The sequence below is a fragment of the Cebus imitator genome, unplaced genomic scaffold (genome assembly GCF_001604975.1).
Source record: "Cebus imitator isolate Cc_AM_T3 unplaced genomic scaffold, Cebus_imitator-1.0 Scaffold28, whole genome shotgun sequence".
Lineage (NCBI taxonomy): Eukaryota > Metazoa > Chordata > Mammalia > Primates > Cebidae > Cebus > Cebus imitator.
In genome coordinates this window covers 3,033,150-3,056,989 of record NW_016107343.1, presented here as the reverse complement: position 1 = coordinate 3,056,989, position 23,840 = coordinate 3,033,150, and the positions used below count along the sequence as shown (strand labels likewise).

The following is a 23,840-nucleotide window of genomic DNA, read 5'->3' as shown; positions in this document are numbered from 1 at the left end:
ATACTCTCCTGAGTCCTTGGACTGTATGAATCAGGGGGTTGGCAATTTGGTTTCTGATTCCTTGGCATTGACTGATCAACATTTGGTTCATTGGTGAGCATTTAAGAACCACCAGTGAGAGCATAAGAAATTAGCAATCCTTCATACTGTCAGGAAGCATTGAGATTGAGCTGTCAGAGGCTGAGGGTGAATGCTTCATTGGATTGAGCCACTGAACCAGCTGTATTTCTTTGTCTTTCATGGCATTCTTGGATAAAGTCCATTTAACTAGGAAGTAAAGACTTTGGTCAGTTCATTTAATAAGAACGAACTTAGAAACTCCTGTATTAACCACTTAGACATATTGAAAATAGGAGAACATTATTTACTGAGCTAAACTCCTTTAAAAATAAATCAGAAAAATACTAGGGCATGAAATAATATGTAACCTTTGACTTTAATGCACAACCTAATGTAACTTTAAAGTATTAGAAAATTTTTATTTTCTTTCTTTTTTTAAAAAAAATCATCAGAGTGACCATGGTTATTGGATGCTGGAGTGTGGTTGAATGGTGAAGAGAAAATGGAAAAGGAGAAACTAGACATTTGAAATTGTGCTTGGTTACAGAATGTAAACTTTCATGAATGTGCTTTATTTTTTTTTTTTGAAGACTATCTTCCTCTATGTTTTTCCTTTTGTTTTTTTTTTTTAAACAAACCTTGTCTGACTGACTATAACCTTTAAATAATTGGTAAACTAGAACAGTGAAACTGACATTAAAATCTATTGAAAAGAAATGGAAGCTGGGAGCATTATTCTAGTAAAGGACTGGCCAGCCTATTGTCCCCTTCTCTTGTGCTGTGTGTGGGAATTATTTCTGCTGGCAACAGAAAACATCAACAGTAGTGGTATTAAAATAATTCACATCTATTTCTATTAGTAATAATGTAATACTGGATCATCTCTAGGTCACAACCTAATTGACCCATTTCTAGGAGCAGAAAGTTTTCAAACTACAAGTGCTTCTCTGTCTGGCCACGTCTGCTTCACTTTCCCTTCCTTCTCAACACACACACACACACACACACACACACACACACACACACACACAGAGTCTGGGCTTGTAGATCTTCATCCTGGTTGCTACAGGCTCCCCTACGTGGAATGCCACTTTCAGCCTCAATAATTATATTGTTTTTCAGAAGCTAGTCTAAGACCTGATCCCTTAAAGCTTTTCTTCACTTGTCCATTGCATTCAGTCCTATTAAAGAGACATTTACTCTCCAGTAAAGCACTGGAGATACCATGCTGAACAAGGCAGGCAAGACTCTGCACTCAGAGACCTCACAATGAAGCAGGAATTTGTAAGCAAGGCCAGGCCTTTACAGCAGCATGGTAGACACTGTGACAGGTGGCACAAGGTGCTGTGGGAGCCTTGCCCAGACCTTGCCTAGTCTTCTGCACCGATCCCACTTTGCCCTGAATGTCTGGTGTGGCTATAGTAGCTTCCAGGGAAGTTGGCAGTTAATTTTATGCTGCCTCGTATTGTTTTCTTTCTGGTTGTTATCATCTCCCTGGCTGGATGGTAACTACCTTGAGGACAATGGACTTCATTTTATTTTTATGGTACCTTTTTAAACCCTATAGGATCTTACATAGCACTCAATGGATGGTAAATACTCAGTAAATACTCACTGATTTGGTTAGATCCTCTTCGCTTCCCTCCACCTCTGTGGCTTTGCACAGGGATGACTTCCCATTACTGCATTCCTTCCGATACCTTCTATAATTTGAAAATGGCTGACCTCTGAACCTTGTTTGCTTATGGGCAGTGAACTTCAGCCAATTATAATCATTGTCTTCTGGCCCTGGGTTCTTGGGCAGCAGCATGTCTTACTTCTGCCAACCTATCCTTTCTTCCTCAGCTCCCATCAATTTAATTATACTTCAGGCTCTCCAGGCACAAATCTACCATCACCTCTTTTTGCATATCCTCTAAAATGCTTTCCTCTTTCTGGGACTGTTTTCCTAATGAAGGCGGAATATAATTTAGAGGCTTAATTTTAGAAAACTATATGAGGCAGCAGACCCATAAAATGTTATGATTCACAACCACTTGTTTTGTTCTCATAATGCAACCTAAACTAAAAAGCCATTCATCAAAGCTATAAAAGCTGTTCATGGCTGTCTTTAGTATATCGTGTGGAGCATAATTCAGCCCACAGAGAGGCTAAAGATGGATACATGGGGCCATTTGCCTTGGTGTACGTTAAAGGCCAGTAATTTCTACACTCTGTAGAAGACTCTATTTTACTATAAACCCTGGATTTTTTCTTAACCCCACTTAGTTTTTCTTTCCATTTTAATATTAACATGTCCCCATTTATAGACTCTTCCGTCCTCTGTAAACAATTGCCAAGATCCTGACTGTTCCCTAAATCTAGCTTTTCTTGTCTCAGCTACTTTGACCATTTAAGGAGATTGGTATATGAAGATGTGTTGACTAGAAACCCAAAATGCAGGCTCCATGGAGAGTTGCCTTGGTCATCTGTCTTCTCTAACAATGCCCTAGGAGAACCATTGGTCCTCCCCTCACAGCTCGCCAGAGAGCAAATTACTAACATTGTCTTAGAAATGAATGGGGGAACAAAGCCATGAGCATTCTGGGCTATGTTTTTCTAGTGTTATGATAAGAACACACTGGTGGTTGTGAACCCAAGTTTCTAACTGTAGTGTTATCAAAACTTAAAATGCCTCTTATATTGTGATCATATTTAAATAATGAGATCTGGCCTTTATATTTACTCATAATTATGTATCCAGGCCATCACATTTTCAAAAGTACATACAAGGTAATATCCTGGAAGTTAAAGCCAGGTTTGAATCTTGGCTTGGGTACCAACTTGGCTGTGCTTCCTTAAGCATGTTACATAACCACTCAGTTTTCTCATCTGCAAAATAAGGTCACTCACTGAACCTATCCCATAGGATTACTGCGATAATAGCAAAAAATCCATATAAAACGTCACCATAGTACTTGATTGATGGTAATCTGCATTACGTATTCAATAATTCTTCTTTTTATTAAGAGTCTACCAAAAAAATAATAAAGCAAGGAACTGGAAAGATCTTATTAAATCTAGACAAACATTTTCAGTAAATCTCTAAGATGGATGGCTTGTGTGTCTTAGATACATGTTTTACTTTGTAAAGCTAGTTTAAATTGTGTTGTAAACAGGACACCTAACAAAAAATGAACCAGTTATTTATCTAACCCCATGATTAAATGTCAGTGACATGATATTGTGTCTTTTTTTCTTCAGTTAGCTATTAAATATAGTATTATGACTTTTAACTTACCTTTTGCACATCAGTTGTTTAGCTGTAAATTAAATTCTTTTTTGTATTGGGAACTAAGCTTTTTTTTCATTGAAAACTGCTGTAGTTATAGACAGCTCATGCATTTCCACTTAAGGTGTACCTTGTACTGCATATTTGCCCTGGATCTGAAGATCCATCATTTTTAGCAGACTCATTTTAAACTCTCATAGAACTAAATGATTTCCTTGAAGAACAAGTTTCATTATTTGGCAGATGAAACTGGCAGTGGCCATTCAGAATCTGATGCTGGATCACACGATTTTTAAAAGCTCAACAACTTTGAAATAAATTCATGCATAATTTATAATAGAAAAATGGTTTTAAAAATCTGGAATTGTTTTGAAAGTAGCTTTGCTCCCTACTCTTTTAAAAAATCTTATTTTTCTGCAAGATGTAAAAAGAGCATTTATCTTAGTGTTCTCTTTAAGCTTGAGTCTTGAGGAGGACAATTCCCTAAAATTAAACTCTTTTGGCTGAATTAATACTCCCATTATTTGTTACTTTTTTTTTGGGGGGGGGAAGTTCCTGGGCATTCCCTGTGCTACAAAAGAGCCTGCCTCCTACCCTCTGGATAAGTTTGTTAGGCCTGTTCAGAATAGCTTGACACAACTATGGTCAGGCATAGTCCAGGACCCACAGCTTTAGGAATGCTCAGGCAAAAAGATACAGTCTGGTTCTTTCTGTAGCCCTTTCCCATAATGAAAGAAACAGATTCTGTCTTGTAGTTGGGTGGATTTTCCCAATCTCTTGGGAGTTCAATCCATTTATAGCTAACATTAGGTCAAGGCCAGAGGGGCCATGGCCCTTGAAGTTGTCATTAGTGAGCTCTTATTTCTATTCCATTGAGAAGCTGAAATTGACAAACTGTCTAGGGAGATGTGCAGTTTCTAGCTGCCTGTTTTTGAGCAGAACACATTAAGGATAGGTCACTTGTCATGGTAGAATTCCTCATCATTAATCACTGAAAGACCAAATTCCTAGGTAAATAAGTAAACTCGTTGATAAAGCCACATCTTGATAGAAAATGTACCTTCTTGACATCCTCCTGTCTGCCAGCTTGGTCAGCAATGCTGCTGCCCACTCAGAACAGACTGCTTTATTTAATTTTGATGATGGAGATACACCATGGATCTGTGAAGATCTGAGCCGTAGCTGTTACATGAGGCCTGCTTTGATTTCTATACAATGTGAATAACTGTCTGTGTATTAGGAGTGCTGTAATTTTTTCATCTTCTGTGCCTACAGGGACTATCTTGCCTTATCAGGGTAAAGTTCATTCAGTAGGACTAATAATTAATCCCCTGTTCTTTTCTTTTCCTGCTTTCTTATCTGGTGGCTACATTATATACAGATTCCAGCATTTTTCATCACTATGCCAAATAAAGCAATTTGGAAATGCAAGGAATAAAAAGCTTATTTTTATAACCCCTCTAGATAGAAAACTGCTCAGATTCCATTTTAGTGGAAAAGGCATTCCATTTTGTGGCCATGTTTACATCTACTACCTAAACCAAGTTCTGGGTGAATGAGGTGACCGGCTGTTACTGATAAGTCTCTATTGCCCAGTAGAGTCAAAGAAAAGATGGTGTATTTGTTAAAGATATTTCCACTACCCATGAGCTTCCTGTACATGCCACACTGTCTGTGTTGTTTCTCTCACTTTATAACTTTTGAAACACAGAAATAAGATAGTCTGTAGAGGTTATTAACTCAAGATTCACACCCTTAACTAGATAGCAAATGTCTTACTAATTGAGGCGTGTATCTAACTGGATTAAATCCAACAGCTTGATGTTAGCGTGCAGTGCGGCCACGTCTGCTATCCTTTTATGAGAAGGGGCTTAGCTTTGTACAGCTGTGCAGTATGCAAGTCACACACTCATCCTAGGGTACTGGCTTGCTGTAATTTCATTTGGGGACAGGGGAACATTGCAGCATGATGAACTGGATAGGAGCTAAATATTTCACATGTAAGAAGGAATATTGTTCTAATTAAACTGAATTTGGTGCCCATGGCAAAATCTGTGCTTAATAGACTTGGGTGTGTGTGAAAAATTACATGTATTTTTTATAAATTGGTCCCCACCCCATCCTCGACAAAAGGCTTTTGTTTTGGATATTGTTTATCATAGAGGAATTATTTCCTTAAATGCATAGCACAGTAAAATCTAAACAGTTGTAACAGTTTCCCTGACTGTTAAATGTTTTTCTTTAGAATAGAGAAGAGTTCACTTTTCACCTATAACTTGTAAAATGAATGACCGAAATTCTCTTTGCATCATCTAATACAGAATCCATTGTACAAATCCCTGGGGTTTTAACTGTTTTTCATTTAGAAAAGAAAAGCAGTTAGAGCATAAAGTCAATCTTGGATATTCAGGAGAAAATCAGGACTGAGCACAGGATACTCCCCTTTCTTAGCCTGAAACTTTGCTATTAGGTGGTCTTTGTGAAATACTTGATGGTAGGGGGGAAGTGAGCAAAAATGTTAAGTATCTGATTTCACTTGACGACCCATTGGTAGGCAATGACTATACCCCAAATCTATTTTTGCAACCTCGAAACATCTAATTAATGATACTACAATTAGAAATAAATGCTAATGAGTCTAGTTTTCTGACCTGCGGGTTGTTAAAGGGTCTGTCCACAAAGGGCTAGTGGAATGTGGGACTGGAGAGGATGACATTGTTAGGGACAAGATTGTCTTACTTGATCTTGGCTTTACCTACATTCCAGTGGTCTCTGAAGGTCTGACTCAACTGTCATCTTGATTTGGGTGATTCCCAAATCTGCAGCTTCATCCTTGAGCTCACTTGAAAAATGTGCTGTGCACCATCCAGCTAGTTGAATGCATCATCTACTCTTCCCTGCCCACATCCTCCAGGCTCCCCATCTTCATCAATAAGTCCTAACCCTCCAGACTCAATCCTGGCATTTTCCTTTATTCCCTCCATCCTCTCTCACTACCATTTTGTGATCAACCATGTCGTGTAAACTCCTTCCTTGTAATTCTAGGATCTGATCTTTAATGTTGTGACTGCTGCCCCTCCCTCCCTGGTTCAGGCCCGCATGGACTTATCTGGCAATGCTCCAGTAAACTCTTCGCTGGTCTTTTAACTTCCGTGGCCCCTCTGTTTCCCACCCTTATCACACATACAACATTCAGTCCTTCTCATAAACCTCTGTAGATTTGTTCTTCCTGGAATACAGTGTGGTATGTGGTACCTCTTTACCCTGTTCCCTCTGTACTCATTGACCTAACTACCTTCAGCCACTTTTTAATATCTACAGGATAAAGTCTCTATCTGTGTCTCTGGCATGCAGAACCCTCCACAGTAATGACAAAATAAGGTCCTTCTTCCTCTCAACTCCTACCAGTCCTTTCTGAAATAGTCTTAGGATCTTTATCATGCCCTGCTCCTTATCCTGCTCAGTGTCATTTGATGATGAGGATGAGAGCAAAAAATAAAAATATCACAAAAGGCAGTCTCTCCTCCATGAACAGAAGCCTTCTTCATGTGAACCAGGCATGAGGATGGTGTATAAAGCCTATTTTGAGCAGGAAATTTATGAAGAATAGAAGAGCTTCCTTTGTCTCTCATCTTTCACAATTACTTATTCCTAGTAATTATATTGTTTTAATCTCTGGATTCAATGAAAAGGATTTATAACTAGCATTTCTACTAGTTAAGATCTGCTTTAATTTTGATGTTTAGTGGAATAGTCACCATAATTTCACTGGACTGTAGATTATTGCTGTTATTATTATTAATGATGGTCTTCTGCACATTTTATTGTTATTAAAGAAGAAAGCATACCTTACTCTTTAGCATGCATTTCAGAGAGCTGGGAGCCCTGTGTGTTGTGTCAGGCCATGGCTTTCATCAAGTCTCTGCAACAACATTAGAGCCTGGTGGCTGATGTGAGCTTTCAGGGTATCAATGCTACACAATAATACTAATAGGCAAAACAAAACAAAACGGAAACGTGTAGTAGCAAAAGATGTTTCTATGGCTTACTTTGTGGTGGGGCATTGTGTTGCTGGTCAGCAGTATGTTCCTGTCTACTCAAGCTGGCTTTTGGCTACCAACTGTGAGATGTTTTGTTGCTGACAAGCCTCCCCCATTCTGTATTTTGCCCTCGGGCTCACAATTTACTGGATGCAATCTTGTTGAGAAAATGTGGTCTTTATTAGTGTTCGGCACAGATCGACTTTTCTTTTTCTGCTTCTGCAGAGCTAGTGGGATGCTTGGTGCAGGGAAGACTCAGGGGACAGATGACAGTATGAAGACAGGAGAATAAGGGTTTTCAGGTGCTGAGAACTAGAATGCTGGCTTAATGTAGAGATGATTGGAGCATCTAGGGTAGAAACAACTTATTTGTACCCACAGAGCTTTTGGCAGCATTCCAGTCAACAACTAATTGTCAAAGAAAGATATTTGTCAGTAAAAAATACTTGTTAGTTTTTAGGTACATGACAAATAAGGAAACTTAAATGTGTAAGACAGTTCTTGCCCTCCAGAGGTTTATGATGTAATGAGAACACAAAAACAATGTTGATGCTCCCCAAATCACCATGAATATGTATGGCTTTACATATAAGTTTTTATTTTTCATTGTGAGGATCTATGCATGTATTCTTGTGTACATTTTTCTGTCTCTATGTAGCTTTGTCTGTTGACTTGGCTCTGTTTCATTGGTCTAATGTATTCTACAAAGAGATTTGTGAGTGGCATGCTGCAGCTACCTCTTTTTCCTTCTCCCATATGCTGTCTCTTTAATAAATGCCCACACATGTGACTTTCTCCCTCCTAATCCTGATGATGCCTATTGTTTTAAGCAGTTCCTCGATTTATAGGTGTTACTGGGTAGCTTTTTAAGCACAAATACAAATGCATTGCAGGTATAAATTAAATGCCAGAGCATCTGTGAAAAATATAAATCATAGTCATTTAAAATAGTCATTTTGTGAAGAATTGTAGGGATGAGAAATTAATAAATACTAGTATAAGCATTAAATATTCACTGCCTGCTACTTCTGAAATGGTACAACAGCATCATTTTTTAATGATGGGTAATGATAAAACACATCAATTTTAAATAGCCTGTTTTCTCCTTTTCTCTTTCTGAAGCTATGAGTTGGCAAGCTTGAAATTAAATACAAGCAATGGTAATAACTAAGCTTCTGCTAACCTTAGTCATGGAATAGACACATTTTTGTGTTTTCTAGATGTTCTGTGGCTATTTGAAAAGACTGGTAAATTGAAAATTGCTGCTAATGGGATCAGCTTGAATTTAAAGAAAAAAATACCCCTCTGTTAGTGGAAAACAGGAAACATAGAACCTTAAGTAGCAAGCACACCATTATCCTCTAATGCATTCTTATTTGTCTCCTTATTAAGGCTCACTGGGTCCTCTTAGAGTAGTTAAAATGAACCTTAAACTAAGATACATTTCTACTCCCTTTCCTCCAACCCTTCTAAAATCTCTTTAAAACGCCTTTATTTTTAGTTATGCTTCACTTGTTCTTTAATAAGTTACTTGCAAAATACAAGAGTAGAATCAAAGAGCCAACAATTATATCTTGAATTCATATATCCCTGTGCTATCAAAGAACTGTGTACACCTTTTATCTTCAATCTTATATGCCATACAAATGGAATTGAGAGAGATTTTTCTATTTCATAGATGGGAAACACGAAAGCACCTGTCTCCTAAGATTGTGTTGTAGAGCATGTTACAAGTTTATGTGTCCTAACATGGGGAAGGGCAGGATGTTATGAGTCCTGACCTGTCTAGGGAGGTTGGAGTGAGGTAAGGCCTCCTGAAGGAAATAGTACCTGCACGGAGACCTGAAAAATCAGTTGAAATTGATTGGGCAGCCAAGGGGTAAGAAGGACGTGGGCGAGAGGAGGTAGGCATCTAGAAGTGACTGTATGTGGCTCCCATGGGGACGGGCCATGCCATGCTGTTAGTGGGCCTGATTCTGGGCAGTGGCACAATGTGGGGAAGGATTTTTGTGAAATTGAAAGGAGTGGGTTTCCGCAAGTGTTTCTTATTCTTTCTCTTGGGCTGGTTAAGAAAATGGTATGACTATTTAGAGTGGCTGAAATGTAACCTTGATTGCAGACCTCAGTTACCTTAACCGAAAAGAGCCATGGGGCAAAGGGGTCTTGGGACAAATTCATGGGAAAGGGCTTCACAGAGGACCCAGGGCAACAGTCAAGACAAGGCCAAAAGAAGAGCACTTATGGTGAAAGCAGGACAGATCTAGGGGAAGACACAAGATCTCAACTTCTGATGTCATTGCAGGGTCACTGGGCTGCCACCCCACCCAAGAAATCCCAGTATTTATAGATGTCTGAAGCATCTAGGCTGTAAAGAAAGGTAAAATGAGGTTATTAATCATATGAAGACTATATAAAATCAAAATCTTCTCGTGTGGTTCTACCTTCTTTACTACACGTTCAAGAGCTAGTGATTACTTCTCCCAGTTTTTGTTGTTGCTGTTGTCTTGTCTCCCCCAGTTTTTAGGCACTGTGCTGCAAAGGCCAGGAGTGGCTCTGACAGAAACATTGCCAATGGCATTATTACCCTGGACCATTGTCAAGATTTTATATTAACAAGTTGTATGAAACTGAAATGCGGACAAGGGAAGAAGTAGACTTTTTTAAGCCCAGCCATTTTGTTTTTCAAGGGACAAATCTCCCTGGGCGATAACTACCAGATTGATGGGGATAGTGAAATGGCACTCAGCAAAGAGAACCGTTAACACAGTGTGCTAGCAGAGCCTGGTGCTCGTGCTTAAGCACCTGTGCCATTCCGTGATTCAGAGCAAGAAATAGGAAACAAACCCCTGTTGTCTAAAGGGAACCTAGCAGGAATAGTCTCTGCGTTTCCATTTGAACAGAACTCCATTAGGAGATTACTAACTAAGAAGCACTAAGATTTGTGGTTGAATAAGCAATTGAAATCAAACCCTAAAGCTTATCTAGTTGAATTCACATGCTCCTTTACCTGCAGAAGTTGGCTGGAATTATGCACACTTTATGTCAATGTTGAAAAGCATGGAGTAGGTAGCATAATTTTCAGGGAGGAAAACAGATCTTGAAACCCACCAAAATGTGTTGTGGATGGGGGACTTTTCTGGAGAGAACAGAACTTCTATTTAATGGGTATGAAGACCACCACTGTAGTATGTAATGTCACTGTCTGTTTACTGTGACACTCCTTTGTCATGTATCTTCAAAGATGGCATTGAATTTGTCATGAGCTATAGCCATCTCATTCTTTCTCCAGGCGATGTTTTGAGAAATGTTGATGAGTTTATAACTGTAAAACCAAATGACATTTATAGTGTGATACACGCTTTACCCATTGCATAATTATATCTAATGGCTTTGCATGTAGAAAGGCATTTACCATTTACTTTTGTATAAAATGACAATCTAAACCCCCAGGCCTAAATTCTTTTGTTAACACAAAGATAAAGACTTAATTAAGAACCAAACACAATTTATTTTTTGTGACTGGCATTTTAAGGTACCTAGTTCTTTGGTTAAATATGTGATAAAAATCATGATGCTCCTAGTAACAAAGATCAGTGGGTTTCATTTATTTCCCTCTGTCTTTGAAACATTGGTGAACTCATTTAATTACCGAACTGATATCGGTTATGACTTCTTGTTTCTCATTTCTAGTTAAAAGAGCTATTTTGAAAGGTAGCACAGAATTGAATAATGTGTTCTGTTAATGAGGAACATTTAAGAGATGCTTCTGAATTGAATATGATGGCAAAATAATAAACCGCCACTGTAGTATAGACATACTTTATCTAGACAGTGATGATGTCTCAGGCCTCTTGGTTGTGGTCAAGCAAGGTTTTATTTTTAGCCATTTAGACATTTTGGAATGTTTATCATCCTAAGATTGGTCACTTAATGGATCAAAACAGTTTTGTTCTTTAGTCTTCATGTCAGAAATACAGCTTTTAGTATCTTGTTAGGATATCTACTGTGTTCATGAGCAGACAACTAAGTAGCTTTCTTGGAAACAAGTCTGCTGTAGTAGTAGGCTTATCTTTCTGGCTCGGTATTGACCCTACCTGCCCTGATATTGACAGCCTCTGATCAGTCTACCAATAAGCAGAAGTTAAAGTTGTTCTCTCTGTCTGTCTTTCCATAGTAAAAACTTCACATCCTTGCTCTCTTTTTACAGGAAAGAAAGCTTAATTGAAATAGGTCTCTTCTCAAGTGTTTTGTCACAGAAATAGTCTTGAGTCTCAATACTTCTGAGAAACAACTACTGAATTATTTGTGAATAACATCAAGTTTGTCCTCTTCAAATTGCTGCTGTTAGATCCTACTGAGAATCTAGGCCTCATGGAATACTGGAGAGTTGTTTTTGTTTGTTTGTTTGAGGTTAAATTTATGATAATCTAGCTGTATAGTATTTAGTTTTAAGTGATTAAACTAATGGTTTCTTTCTTTTAAAATATGAGAACAGTTTTTATATGCACCTGAATAAATATTGAACTCATTACTATTTGATAATAAGCAAAAAAAAAAGAAAAATCTGTTCATCATAGTAAGCTCAAAGATTAAGAATAGACTTTGTTCACTGATTTCTGAACTTGAATGCAAAATTTGAAGAAATGTTGCAACTGAGTATAATCCTTTGGCTAGGAGGCTTAATAGAAATGAGAAATGCACTGACTACAATTAAAATGCAGAAGTGAGACTCTTGCTTGTGTCTGAGGTCAGGATTTTAATAATGCATCTGTGAACTGCTTTCTTTTGCCTTTAACAAAATCATAGAGCAATAGTCTTTGGAAGTCCCTAAAAAAAAAAATCTATAATGAACCAGAAAAAGTGAAGTTAACCTAACATTTAAGACCTTCCAGAAAGGTTTTGAATTTATTGGAAGAAGGAACAGAGTAATTTTCTGTGTGAGAGTGATTAGGAAGAACCATTTTCATGCTTTTAGTCTGGGACAGGTGGTATAGATTAATGTTGAATACATACAAAATCTATTGAGACTAATTAAAGATGCATCTCCACATGGGATACCACATCTCAGTGGATCTTTGGCAGCCAATCCAACAGGCACTTGTAATGTTTATACCAAGCATTTTTCAAATTTAGCCAAGAATGGTACCAGTGAAACTTTTGAAAACTGCCCTGAAAATCCTTAGTCTCTTTGTATTATAAAGTCTCTCTTGAGAATTTCTACCTCCAATAAATGCTGCTTGGAATAAAAAAGATTATAACCTGTATTCATCTCTAACAGGCACAAATATTATATAACAATATAGAGTACTAGTTGGCTGTATTGATCAAAATCCTATATACAGAACTTCAATTTAAGTATTTGGCAATGGCTATAAGAATGTATCTTGGTCCTTTACTTCCTGAGAGGGCATCTATTTCTAACCTGATGCTTAGCCTAATAAAGATGAAGCTGTACTAAGGACCTATCTCTGGTGTTTAATCCAGGAGAGTGAATTAACACATCAGTCCCTAAGCCTCTGTCCCTCATCCAGGTTGGCTTAATACCCTTTGGTGACTTGATTGCTTCTTACAAATGCTAATGAACAGTTCACTTTGACACTGTACACAAACACAATCTGGTGGTTGTGTTCAGATGTTTTTCATACTGCTAATGAATGAACTCCCAGTGGTTCACAGTTAGCTGAAGTAAGCAATGACTTGAGGTATATCCCAAAAATGATTTATTAACCATGCTGTAAACCAAGTAGACTGGATTTTTGAGAAAGTGGGAATGTTCTCTTGAATTCAAGGGTCAAGGTAAGAAGAATATTTTAAATAAAGGAGCTTAATAATCTTAGTATTCCCTACCAAAGTTTTTATTGGGAATACAGGTGTGAGTTGGGAATATATACAGGCAGATAAGAATGCCTGTTTATCATTTAACAGAAGAGGTATCGACATTTGTCTGTAAAGCTTTCTTTTTAATAAACATTGAATTGGAGCTTTGCTGGGCCATCAGCTACCCAGTCAGCAATGGGCTTCAAAGAGGCCACCCTTTCCTTCCTTTTAAGGTTTTAACCAATAAAGCAAATCCTGTAGTTGCAGTAAGAATAAGAAGGAAATGTTCTGGAAGAAAAGGGGGGGGGGTGCCCAGAACTTATGGGGAATAGATTAATATTTATAGACATCAGCAATGGTCTCTTACCAACATTTATAACTTCAACAGTAGCAGATTGAGGGCTGAATCAACATTTTTCCCCCTCTGTAAAATAATAAATATGGTAAAGTAGCTCTCAGAACTGCCTTTATCATAGGGATAAATCAGGACAGTTTGTGTTGCAGGAGAGACTTAAAACTTATAAATATGTTGCCCTTTAGGCTACTATTCATCAAAGTGTCTGATACGAAATCTAGACTAAAGGCTTTTGTTATTGTGTGTCTGCGTATTTTCTTTTAGAAGTATAAATTGGAAAGAGCGCTGTCATTTTGGTCATACTGGCCTGCTGTGCTGCTTAAATGCATGTCCCTTTTGGGATGTATTTGAAGAGAAGGAAATAGTGGGAGTTGACGACTGCACACTTTTACACAAATCCTCTTCATCACCTAAACCTTCCCTGCAGAAGGCATAATTTCCAGCAGGAAAAATACAGCAAATAACTGCTTGACAAATGACCTATTTTGGTGTAGTCAACTGTCTTTCTAAGACACTGGAGTAGAGAAGTTGTTCCTTAAAAGCCTCATCAAATCCCAGAGGGACCTAGCTCTCCTTCTTGGTTCTCCAATTCAAATGTGTACAAATGGGCATGGCTAAAGGTTCTTTCAGTTTGCAGGGGGAATCATATCAGGCTAGTGACAGATGCTTTAAGTCACGTGACTTGATGGGTATTATATGAAATCTCATGCAACTTTGCAATTCTGATCTGAATTTCCCAGCTTCTGTAGTTTGGAGTCAGAGTTGAAACTCCAATTCTGCCTTCTACTCCCCTTGGTGCCTTTAAATGTTGAATCACATATGGTGTATGGAATCACCTGCCGTTTGGAGGCCCCCACAGAGTATGTACTGAGCAGTTTTCCTTTTTTAATGTGTAGTACAGCTCCTAGTTTTCAAGAATAACTAATTGGGAGCATAAACCTCACTTTGTCCTTGAATGGTTTGCAATTTAGGAGTCCTGAATAACGGAAATGGAGGGCCTACAAAGAGGGCATCGAAGCGTGCTGCAGTTTGATAATTTGCCCACTTGGCTTGGGTAAGCTGCTGATGTGGAATTGCCCTGGGAAGAAACAGCAGACTCTCTCAGGTCGGTAGCTTGTCTCTGATGTTGGCTTGGGGGAATTTAGAGAGCTGGGGAACTCTGAGGACCTCATGGGGCCTCTATCCTGCCATGTGTATTTTCATAAGAGCAAAGTGTGGGCCACTGGGTTAGTTTGGATTTGCTTGAATGCCAGCATGTGGATAGTACACTTAGATTGGAGCACTGAAGGTGCACCAGACCACACTCGTGTATAGAAACCATCATTCCTGGGAGTCCAGTCTAGAAGCTATGGCCAAGGAGAGAAATACTTTGAACCATGGAGTCCAAAAAGCCCATCAGTCCCTATCTGACACCCAAGCATGTTTACTTCCTGCTTGGTCATGTAGCCAACCAGATGGGGGCAATGTGGTGATGTCAAGTTCCACCTGTGTGTCAAACTGAAAAGACTGCAGCCCTGCAGTCCCACTCATTCTGTTCAGGTGGTGGCAGTTTGATTTGCCAAGTCAAATTTCTTGTACTCTGTACAAGTCAGAATGCCCAACCTTATCACTGGTAACTGACTCTAAAGAGGGGCTCAGGAACGAGAGAGCACAGGTTTTCTCTTTATCAGATGCCTTTAAAGCCACTTCGCAGCACATCCCTGTGATTGCTAACACCATTATGAAGATTGACAGTTTCATCAAGAAAGCAAAAAAGAAAATCTGCAGAAAATAAATGGAGGCAGTGCTGGGCCCTGCTCCGGTTACCCTCAATAGCGCTTTCAGAGCACTGAGCTGGGGCTGGGGTCCTTCCCCGTCTTCAAGGACCTGTGGCTTTTTTATTGAGCACAGAGCCTGAAGACTTTTGTGGCCCTTTTCCTAGCGCTAATAGGTAACTTTAATACTTAATGAGGAGAAATCTGAAGAGTTTAGAGACTTGGTTGTGGTGGTGAGGATTGGTTTTTCCTTGCCTGAAAAGGATGGACTGAAAACAAGCCTTTAGCATTGTCCAGCAACTCACAAGCTGAAATGCATATCCCAAAGTCTGCAAATATTTTAGTACAGTGGCCAAACCAGAGAAGCTCAAGTGTAAAAACAAGAATATTATTCTAAGGACACAGAATATCTCTGAATTGTTAGCAGTTATCTATAGCTAATAATTCTGGGCACTCTCATACGCCAAGCCAGCTGCGTCACAAATATGTGGGCTGTTGGCTGCAAGGCCAGTGGTGTGAATGATTCAATGCAAACCCATCAACACTACTGGAAAAACAATTCTTAGTAAAGACTTACTGGAGATGATTCAGTGCCGTTCTCAGCACAAGGGAGCAGCTGTGTGAAACCACCGCTTCTCTGAGCTTGGGATGTGTTAACGATATAATCTCAGAAGTAAATAATCCTTTTGCTAACAAGACGACCCTATTTACTCACTTTCATTCCCTTGAGGTTTGAATTCAGACCAGTGACCATGTCATAAATATCATTCTGACCTCCAATGGGGCTGTTTCTGAATCTTAGTTCTTTTGCAAGTGTCCTTCTCAGAGGTTAAACTGTCCACCCAGCCACATTGCCTTATATTCGTATATTTTTTAAAGGAACCAAAGGGGTTAATTGGTTTCTTTAGTAAAGGGACTTTTGCTGAAGAAAGCAATTTTAGGTTAGTTTGTGTAGTAGCCAGGGAAATGTACTGAAAGGGGTGGACCATGTTTCTGTTGTACAGATAACCTACATACTGCTTTAGAAATGTGTGATTTCCAGCGTGTGCTAAAATAAGAAGTGGTTGTTTGATTTATCTCCCACAATGGTATGGCATTCTCTTCCTAAGTGGCATTTCATTCGCAAGCCAGGCACTGTAAATTTGAACTGAATATGTAAGTAAATATCCCTCAAGGAGATAGCACACTGGCTGGCCTCGTCTGAGAATACGGCCGTTAAAAAACGAAGCTCTTGGCTTTTGGAAAAGGCTCAGCACCTGAAATACATTAACATCCAAAAGAGGGCACGGTGTGCTAGCCAGCCAAACAAACTGAAAATTAGCCTGAGCTATAATTGTGGAGCATTGCCTACAAACAAAGTAATATTTGGGTTGTACCTCCTACATTTGCCCTCGAGCACTCACACTTACATTCAACCCATTGGAATTCTGCTTTGAACTTTCATGTTTGGGCATATCACCTCAGTGCATGGCAACTTGGTGCATCATAGCTTTAACTATGGCATCTTTGCATGGCAGGGACAAAGACAGTGACAGTGTTTTATCAAGCCCTAACAAGACTGCTGCTGTGCATAATTGTTAAACTAAAGGGCTGTCGATCTACTGATGTGGAACAGGCAAGAAGCTTAAAGAATGGAGAAAACCCGTAATAGCAGAGTAACTTGTATTCTGATTTATTATTTATCACATCATGGTTAAAACAATTTCCTAGTTTTGTGTATTTTTAATATTGACATTGAATTTTCACCTAATGCAAAGGCAGGTTTCAGAAACTTTTTAAACATTTATATATGCAGGTAGTTAAGGGGGAAAATCCCTTTTTTATTAAGATACAGAATGCATGTTTATCAAAATTCATCTCAGATTCCATTTAGAAATATAGATATCTTGGGTTCGAAAGAGCTTACTGAGCTACTCAGAATGACAGATATTACTGCCAGAACAAAGTTATGAATGATAAAAGAACCCAGGAAATGCTTATACTCATGTGGCTATAAATTAAGTAGTAGAAGAAAGATTGCTATTTGTTGGCTGGCATAGAGCAAGCATTAAGTTGGTAAACGTGGAAGATAACACTCAGTTTACATCTTGGATTGCTTCATGGAGAGGTACAGAACCTCCTCTGTAGCCCAGTCCCATGTGGCTGATGGCCTGAGAGCCCACCACTCCGACGGGGTTCTCACTGGCATAATGCAGACATGGCACTCCAGGAGGCCCCAGGCAGTAGCACAGGTGTCCCGCACAGAGACCCCAGTTGAAAAAATCATAATGTTCTGGAAAAATTGGGAGTTGTAAATGCTAGTTTATGGTTCAAAATGTTACATTTTGCTGCTATGAGCAACATCTGTCAAAGCCACTCTAAAGAATAGTCACCTAATACTAAGACATGGCTGAGTGATACCACCTTTGTTCTAAGCACAATAAGCAGCTCCCTGGAATAACTGGTGTCGTCCAGCCTCTCTGCAGGCCTACTGGCTGATGCCCACAGCACACCGAATACTGGCGGGTAAGGCTGCCTTTGCCCACCTGCATAGCGCATCTCTTACCACAGTGCTTCTCAAACTTCAGGAGGCCTCAGAATCATCTAGAAGACTTGTTAAGACATTGCTGGGTCCCACTTCTACAGTTACTGATGCATTCCCTCTGGAAGGACCCAAGAATTTGCATGTCTAATAAGTTTCCTCATGATGTGAGGCTGTGGTTCAGGAATGACCATTTGGGGACTACTGTCCTCCTAGTTGTGTTATATGGTTACCAGTCATCAATTTCATTGGTTTATACACCACCTCAAAGAAAAGACCTGACAGGGATGTGTGGTGAGGAAAGGCCTGGATTTTGATCCGAAAGATTACATGAATGTAGAGCCATATATTTTAAATGAAAATATTTATGGCATGTAAGTATCTTTTTTATGATTTCCCACCACAAGTCATTCTTTTGGATTAATGCAGTGAACCACTGGTCCCAAATGCAGATTAGACAATCTGTATTGTAGGAGTAGTGTTCATGTTTAGAACACAGGTAGGTGTATTCAGTGGTGGAGACAGGGAAACTTTTCCATGATTTTATGAGGGATGGCCACTGGAGCATGTAAAATATAAGAAGTACATACCGAAAGCATTTTCTGTGTGGATAGAGACAGGGCTAAATGGTTGAGAAATGAAAAGCGAGAACATAAAGGAAATACAACAGCAAGAATGCACTGGCCAAGGTGCCTGGATTTGGCGTAGCCTGTGTCTTATAGACCAGAAGCCAGAGGCCAAGGAAGACCAAGGGCCAGGTCAGTTCCTCTCTAGGCACTAGAGAGAGCGCCCAATTTCCTTCTCTCTTAGAGGGTTAGAGTCACTTCTTTCCTTTCCTCATGAGAAAAGAGGAAATTTCAGTATTGATATTGACTTCCTAAAAATAGGAAGATGTTACGATTCCTTGGTTTTAAAAACAGGCCGGCAGAAAACTGCTTTCCTGATGTAAGTGTGTGTATTCAAGAACGCAAACTGACTTTTCATTCCTAATATAATGGTTTGCATGTGTGTGTGTCCTTCCAAAGAGATGGAGAAATACCATGGTGTCGTTCACTTACCTTCATGGCATCCTTGTTTGGTAAATGGCGTCAGGCAATAGACTCTCCTTCCACACTCCCACCCCATTCCAGCTTGTTCTTATGTGAAGGTGTGGAAAGGATAGTCACAGAAATCATCCTCATTGTCATATAATAGCTGCTGTTTATTGAATTCTTATAATGTCAGACAGTAAGCACGTTCATTGTCTCGTTTCATCCTCGCATCAGTCACAATGGTTCTTAATATTTCCATTTTTATAGATGACAAAATGGAAGCGTAGGTTAAATAACTTACTCAAGGTCACAAAGCTTATGCAAGTTGAAACAGGATATGAGGCTAGCTCCATCTGATTCCACCATCAGAGCTCACATCATTACCACAAATATCCTTATACAGGAGCTTTTGTTGTGTTTGTGGAAAAACTAGGTCTCTGAAACCTTCATTTTGCAGAGAATTTTTTTTGTGGTCTTGCATAGGGTACACCTGCCCTTGGTTGCTACGATAGATGACAGAGATGGAAGTGACTATTTTAGAACTGAATACGCCATCCATTAGCCCATAGAAAGGAAACATTTTTGAATGTTTGTTTTTTCTAATTGTGTGTGTTAAGTAAAGTGATTGGACAAACAGTCCTCTCCTGCTTGGTAATCTGTTATAAATCAACCTTCAGATGTTAATAAAACAAGCCAAGACTGACAAAGGAAGTTCCATTTGTACTTTAAACTCCCAATTCATCAGGGTCTCCTCCTTTAGATCTTCTGTGAGAGTGTCCTTGGTCTTAACGTAGCTGGAAGATAAAACGCAGATAAAAGAGCCATTGTCTCAGAAGAGCATTAATAAAAAATGAATGTTGATCCTAATTGAGTAGTGTTTAAACATACGGGGTGGAGGCAGCAATCTGCAGGGAGCATCTGAGTCTGTTAGAATTTGACTCTCGATCTCATCTTCCTCCTTTTATTACAGGGACCTCACCACCCAGCTGCCTTCTGTGAACGTAAACTGTCACACTGAAATCAGAAAAGATATATATAGACATAGTACTATAGCAGATTCTCGGCTCTTTTGCTATTGTTGTTCTTATTTTGAAACAATATACTACTATTCCTCTATCTTTTCCTAAAAATCTGTTCATAAAATGTTCAAATAACTTTTACTGTTCTTCTCTTTTCATTGGTTGTCTGTTTACAGTGCTTCCTGATAACTTAGTTCTAAGTTCTCCTTAATTATTTTATGCTGGATAAAATAGAAAGAACTCGAAATGGTCAAAAGTGAAATAATTTGAACAAAGATGTTAATAATGATAGTACTGGATTATAAACCAAAGAACAAAATAAATATCCATGAGCCCATACTGATATAATTAAGTTACTGAATAAATAAATGGAAGGAAAGAAAAATGTCTTCCTTGCAGAAGAATTTCAATTTAAGGAGTGAAAGAAATAAAAATTGTTACCACTTGAACACTGAAGTATTTCTGCAGACAAGATACACTAGTGGTTGCTAAAATTAACAAGTGAAAGTTTAAGGAGAAACATGATGGTTTCACAGCCTCCAAGTATTTTCCCCCAAATAATTATTAATTCCTCCAGTGTTTTTAACATATACATATATCTACAAATTCTTTAATATTGCTCCCTCTAGGAGATGGGGCTAAATTCCTCTCCTTGTCAGGATGGGCTGGACGTCAATTACTCTAATTCCAGTGAACAGACGCTGAAAAGGTAAAAGTGGTAATTTTTCAGTGGAGAAACCTGGCATACATCACCATAACTGACTGATCAAGGTTAATGTCACCAATCATAAGACTTTGATGTCGTGTAGTTCATGATACGACGCAAGGAAGGGGCATGTCACCTCTATGGTATTCTTCCCAAATTCATAACCTCAATCTAATCATGAGAAAGCATCAGACAAACCCAGATTGAGGGACAATCTATAAAATAGCTGACCAATACTCTCCAAACTCTCAAAGTCATGCAGTATTGTACCAATGCTGATCTCTTAGTTTTGATAAGTGTACCACAATTAAATACGATGTTAACATTAGAAGGTGGATGAAGAAGCGTTTATGATAACTTTCCGTATTGTCTTTGAAATTTTTCTGTTAACTCTTTAAGTATTTCAAAATAAAATGTTTAAAGAAAAAAAAAGATCCATCAAGGACATAGAAAAGTTTAAGTGAAGAAACCCTAAAATTAATCCTCATTTATTGACTCATTCGTTTATTGATTTACTTGTTCATTCACTTAGTCATTTGTTCATTCAAGAAGTATTTGTTGCCAGACACTGTACCAAATGCTGAGGATATAGTGGTGAGAAAATAAGCATTTACTATGGCTTTGCAGAGCTTGGTACGCAATGCCTGGTTCAGAGGAGATATTTGTTCATCACTTGCTTTTACTGTATCACAGCCTACGGTGGCATGTAGAGGTTTGAACAAGTGCTGAAATAGGACAAGTGGGGTGCTTATGGAAGCACATAGGAGAGTCACTTAACCTAGTTGTGGGAGATCAGAAAAGGCTCCCTGATCAGCCTTTGTAATATGAGTAAGTTTATTGTTTAATGTTTCATTAAAGTGTGTTCAGTGTTTTCTATGGGACAAGCATATGTATGATTTAAATTTTGAAGTTGATTTCATTCTTTTAGATTCTAAATGCCTTAAAAAATGAGTGCTTTATAAGTAAGAATAGCATTGTTTATATATATCCTTCAAGTACTAGTTGGTAATACAGAGTTTTTATAAGGAGTAAAGGGATCTAAAATCCCTTTGGGTTGGAATCATTTGTTACTTTAAATTTTCCTTAACAGAAAAAAAAAAAAAAAAGAGTGTGACACAAAATATATACATGCTGCTATGATTTTTAAGAGAATATCTTATTGAAGTGCATGGAATTTTTGATGTTAAAAAGATGTACTCTAAATAGGCTGAAACCAGAACAAATATTTTTACAATTATTTTCAATGCAACATTTTTAGAAAAGAAACTTAGAAGCAATGTAAATATATACCAAAAAGGAGACAATGAAATGACTTCTCGTATTCCTATATGATGGACTATAAGACAGTAATTAAAATTATGGAATTTGTGTAGATGTGCACATCACACACATACACCCCCTCAATATATGAAAATGAGAAAGGAATATACTAAAATATTAATAATACTTACCTTAGAGTTGTGGGATTGTGGGATTTTGTTTATACTAATTTGTCTTACTTTTTCTATCATGGGTATGTATAATTTTTATAATTAGAATGAAACAGTCCTGCGTTAATTTTTGAGAGAGGCATTTATTCGAAAAAGTAGTGGTACAGAGGTCCTGGGACTCTTAATGTATAGCTTCAGTAAAGTAACAGATGCTCTAATTGAAATGAGAAGCAGAGCTCAGGAAAACTAGTCTAAGTCTTTCTGTGTAGCTTAAATAATAATTTCATATTAGCATTACTTTGTGTACCTTTTCTCAATATGTTTTTAAGTAATGTTTTTGATGGTTTTATATAGTAAGAAAATTGTGCCCATAATAGTTGTACCCTCATGACATTTAGCCTGCCTCATGGTTTCTCTCTTACAGCTTGTAAGTCTCAGGCATTGAGAAGCACTTGGCCTATGTAGCAAGTGGGTAGACTCTACATGCAAATTCCTAAAAGGTATCTACCAATGATCTGATTAAAAGCACTTGGAAATCTTTTTCTTAAAATCGATTATGACTCAGTAAACAAGCACAGCCTCTCATCAATCAGTGTTGGTCATTCTCATATAGCCATTTGACCTAATGTCTTATCAGCCACTCTGTCCCTCATTATTCTGAAAACTGGCCTGGCTTCGGCCTTTCAGGCCATCAGATACAAAGATAGGGGGCCAACTGGCCGCATACTATCTGCTACAGTATGATACAACCACTGCAAGTTCTTTCTGTTACATCCAGACCAGTATGTATGATGCAACCTACTACCTGATACAAACAGGAAAGAGAACCATTCTTAGAGTGCTGAGCTTTACCTGTCTTATTCTCTGCACACTGGATCATTAGAGACTGTCCTGAAACTAATCCAGAGAGGTCAGTGTAAGCACATGAAAACAAAAGAGTGGCCAGGCATGGTGGCTCATGCCTGTAATCTTGACGCTTTGGGAAGCCAAGGTGGAAGGATCTCTTGAGCCCACGGGTTTGAGACCAGCCTGGGCAACATAGAGAGACCCCATCTCTAAACAAAATTGAAAGAAAAAAAAATCAGGCATGGTGGCATGTGCCTATAGTCCCAGCTACTGAGGAGGCTGAGGCTGGAGTATTGCTTGAGCCCAGGGAATTCAAGGCTGCAGTGAGCTATGATAGCACCTCTGCACTTCAGCCTGGGTGACACAGTGAGACACTATCAAAAAAACAAAAACAGAGAGGGTTGAGAGCCATCATCTCAGAGATGGAGACAAGACTGAGCAAAGGATAGGCTAGAATGAAAGTGAAATGAGGTGGGAAGGGCATAGAGCCAGGAGTAACAGAGGTAGCAAACGATGCTGAAGAGTTCAGGATGAGATCTCTAGATGCAGGATTTCTGCTTGGACAGTGTTTGGAAGAATGCTCTTTCTTTAGCTCCTCTTGGGCTATATTGAACCTTAAGGAGGCAGACTCACAACAGATAGGTAGAGACCCTAACTCTGCTTTGATCTGTAGATAAAGCAACTCTTTCCTTTAAAAAAACAAAAAGTTAAGGTCTGGTATGGTGGCTCATGCCTGTAATTCCAGCACTTTGGGAGGCCAAGGCAGTTGGATCAGTTGAGGCTAGGAGTTCGAGACCAGCCTGATCAACATTGTGAAACTCTGTCTCCACTAAAAATAAAAAAATTAGCTAGGCATGGTGACAAACCCCTGTGGTCCCAGCTACTTGGGAGGCTGAGGTAGGAAAATTGCTTGAACCTGGGGAGCGGAGGTTGCAGTAAGCCAAGATCACGCCACTGCACTCCAGCCTGGGCAAGACTCCACCTCAAAAA

General features: G+C 38.8%; 1 protein-coding gene across 8 annotated transcripts in view; it reads left to right on the top strand.

The window, feature by feature from the left end:
• CADM1 (cell adhesion molecule 1) overlaps positions 1-23,840 on the top strand; it is a 328,941-nt gene that overhangs the window by 220,510 nt on the left and 84,591 nt on the right. Inside the window, exon 1 of one of the 8 annotated variants that reach the window (XM_017523324.2) lies at positions 14,515-14,648. The exons of the other annotated variants lie outside the window; for them this stretch is intronic. Within the exon in view, the coding sequence (XP_017378813.1) occupies positions 14,609-14,648 (40 nt within the window). The 5' untranslated portion in view covers positions 14,515-14,608. Of the gene's footprint in view, positions 1-14,514; positions 14,649-23,840 lie in introns of those variants that run through there. 8 annotated transcript variants of the gene reach the window in all.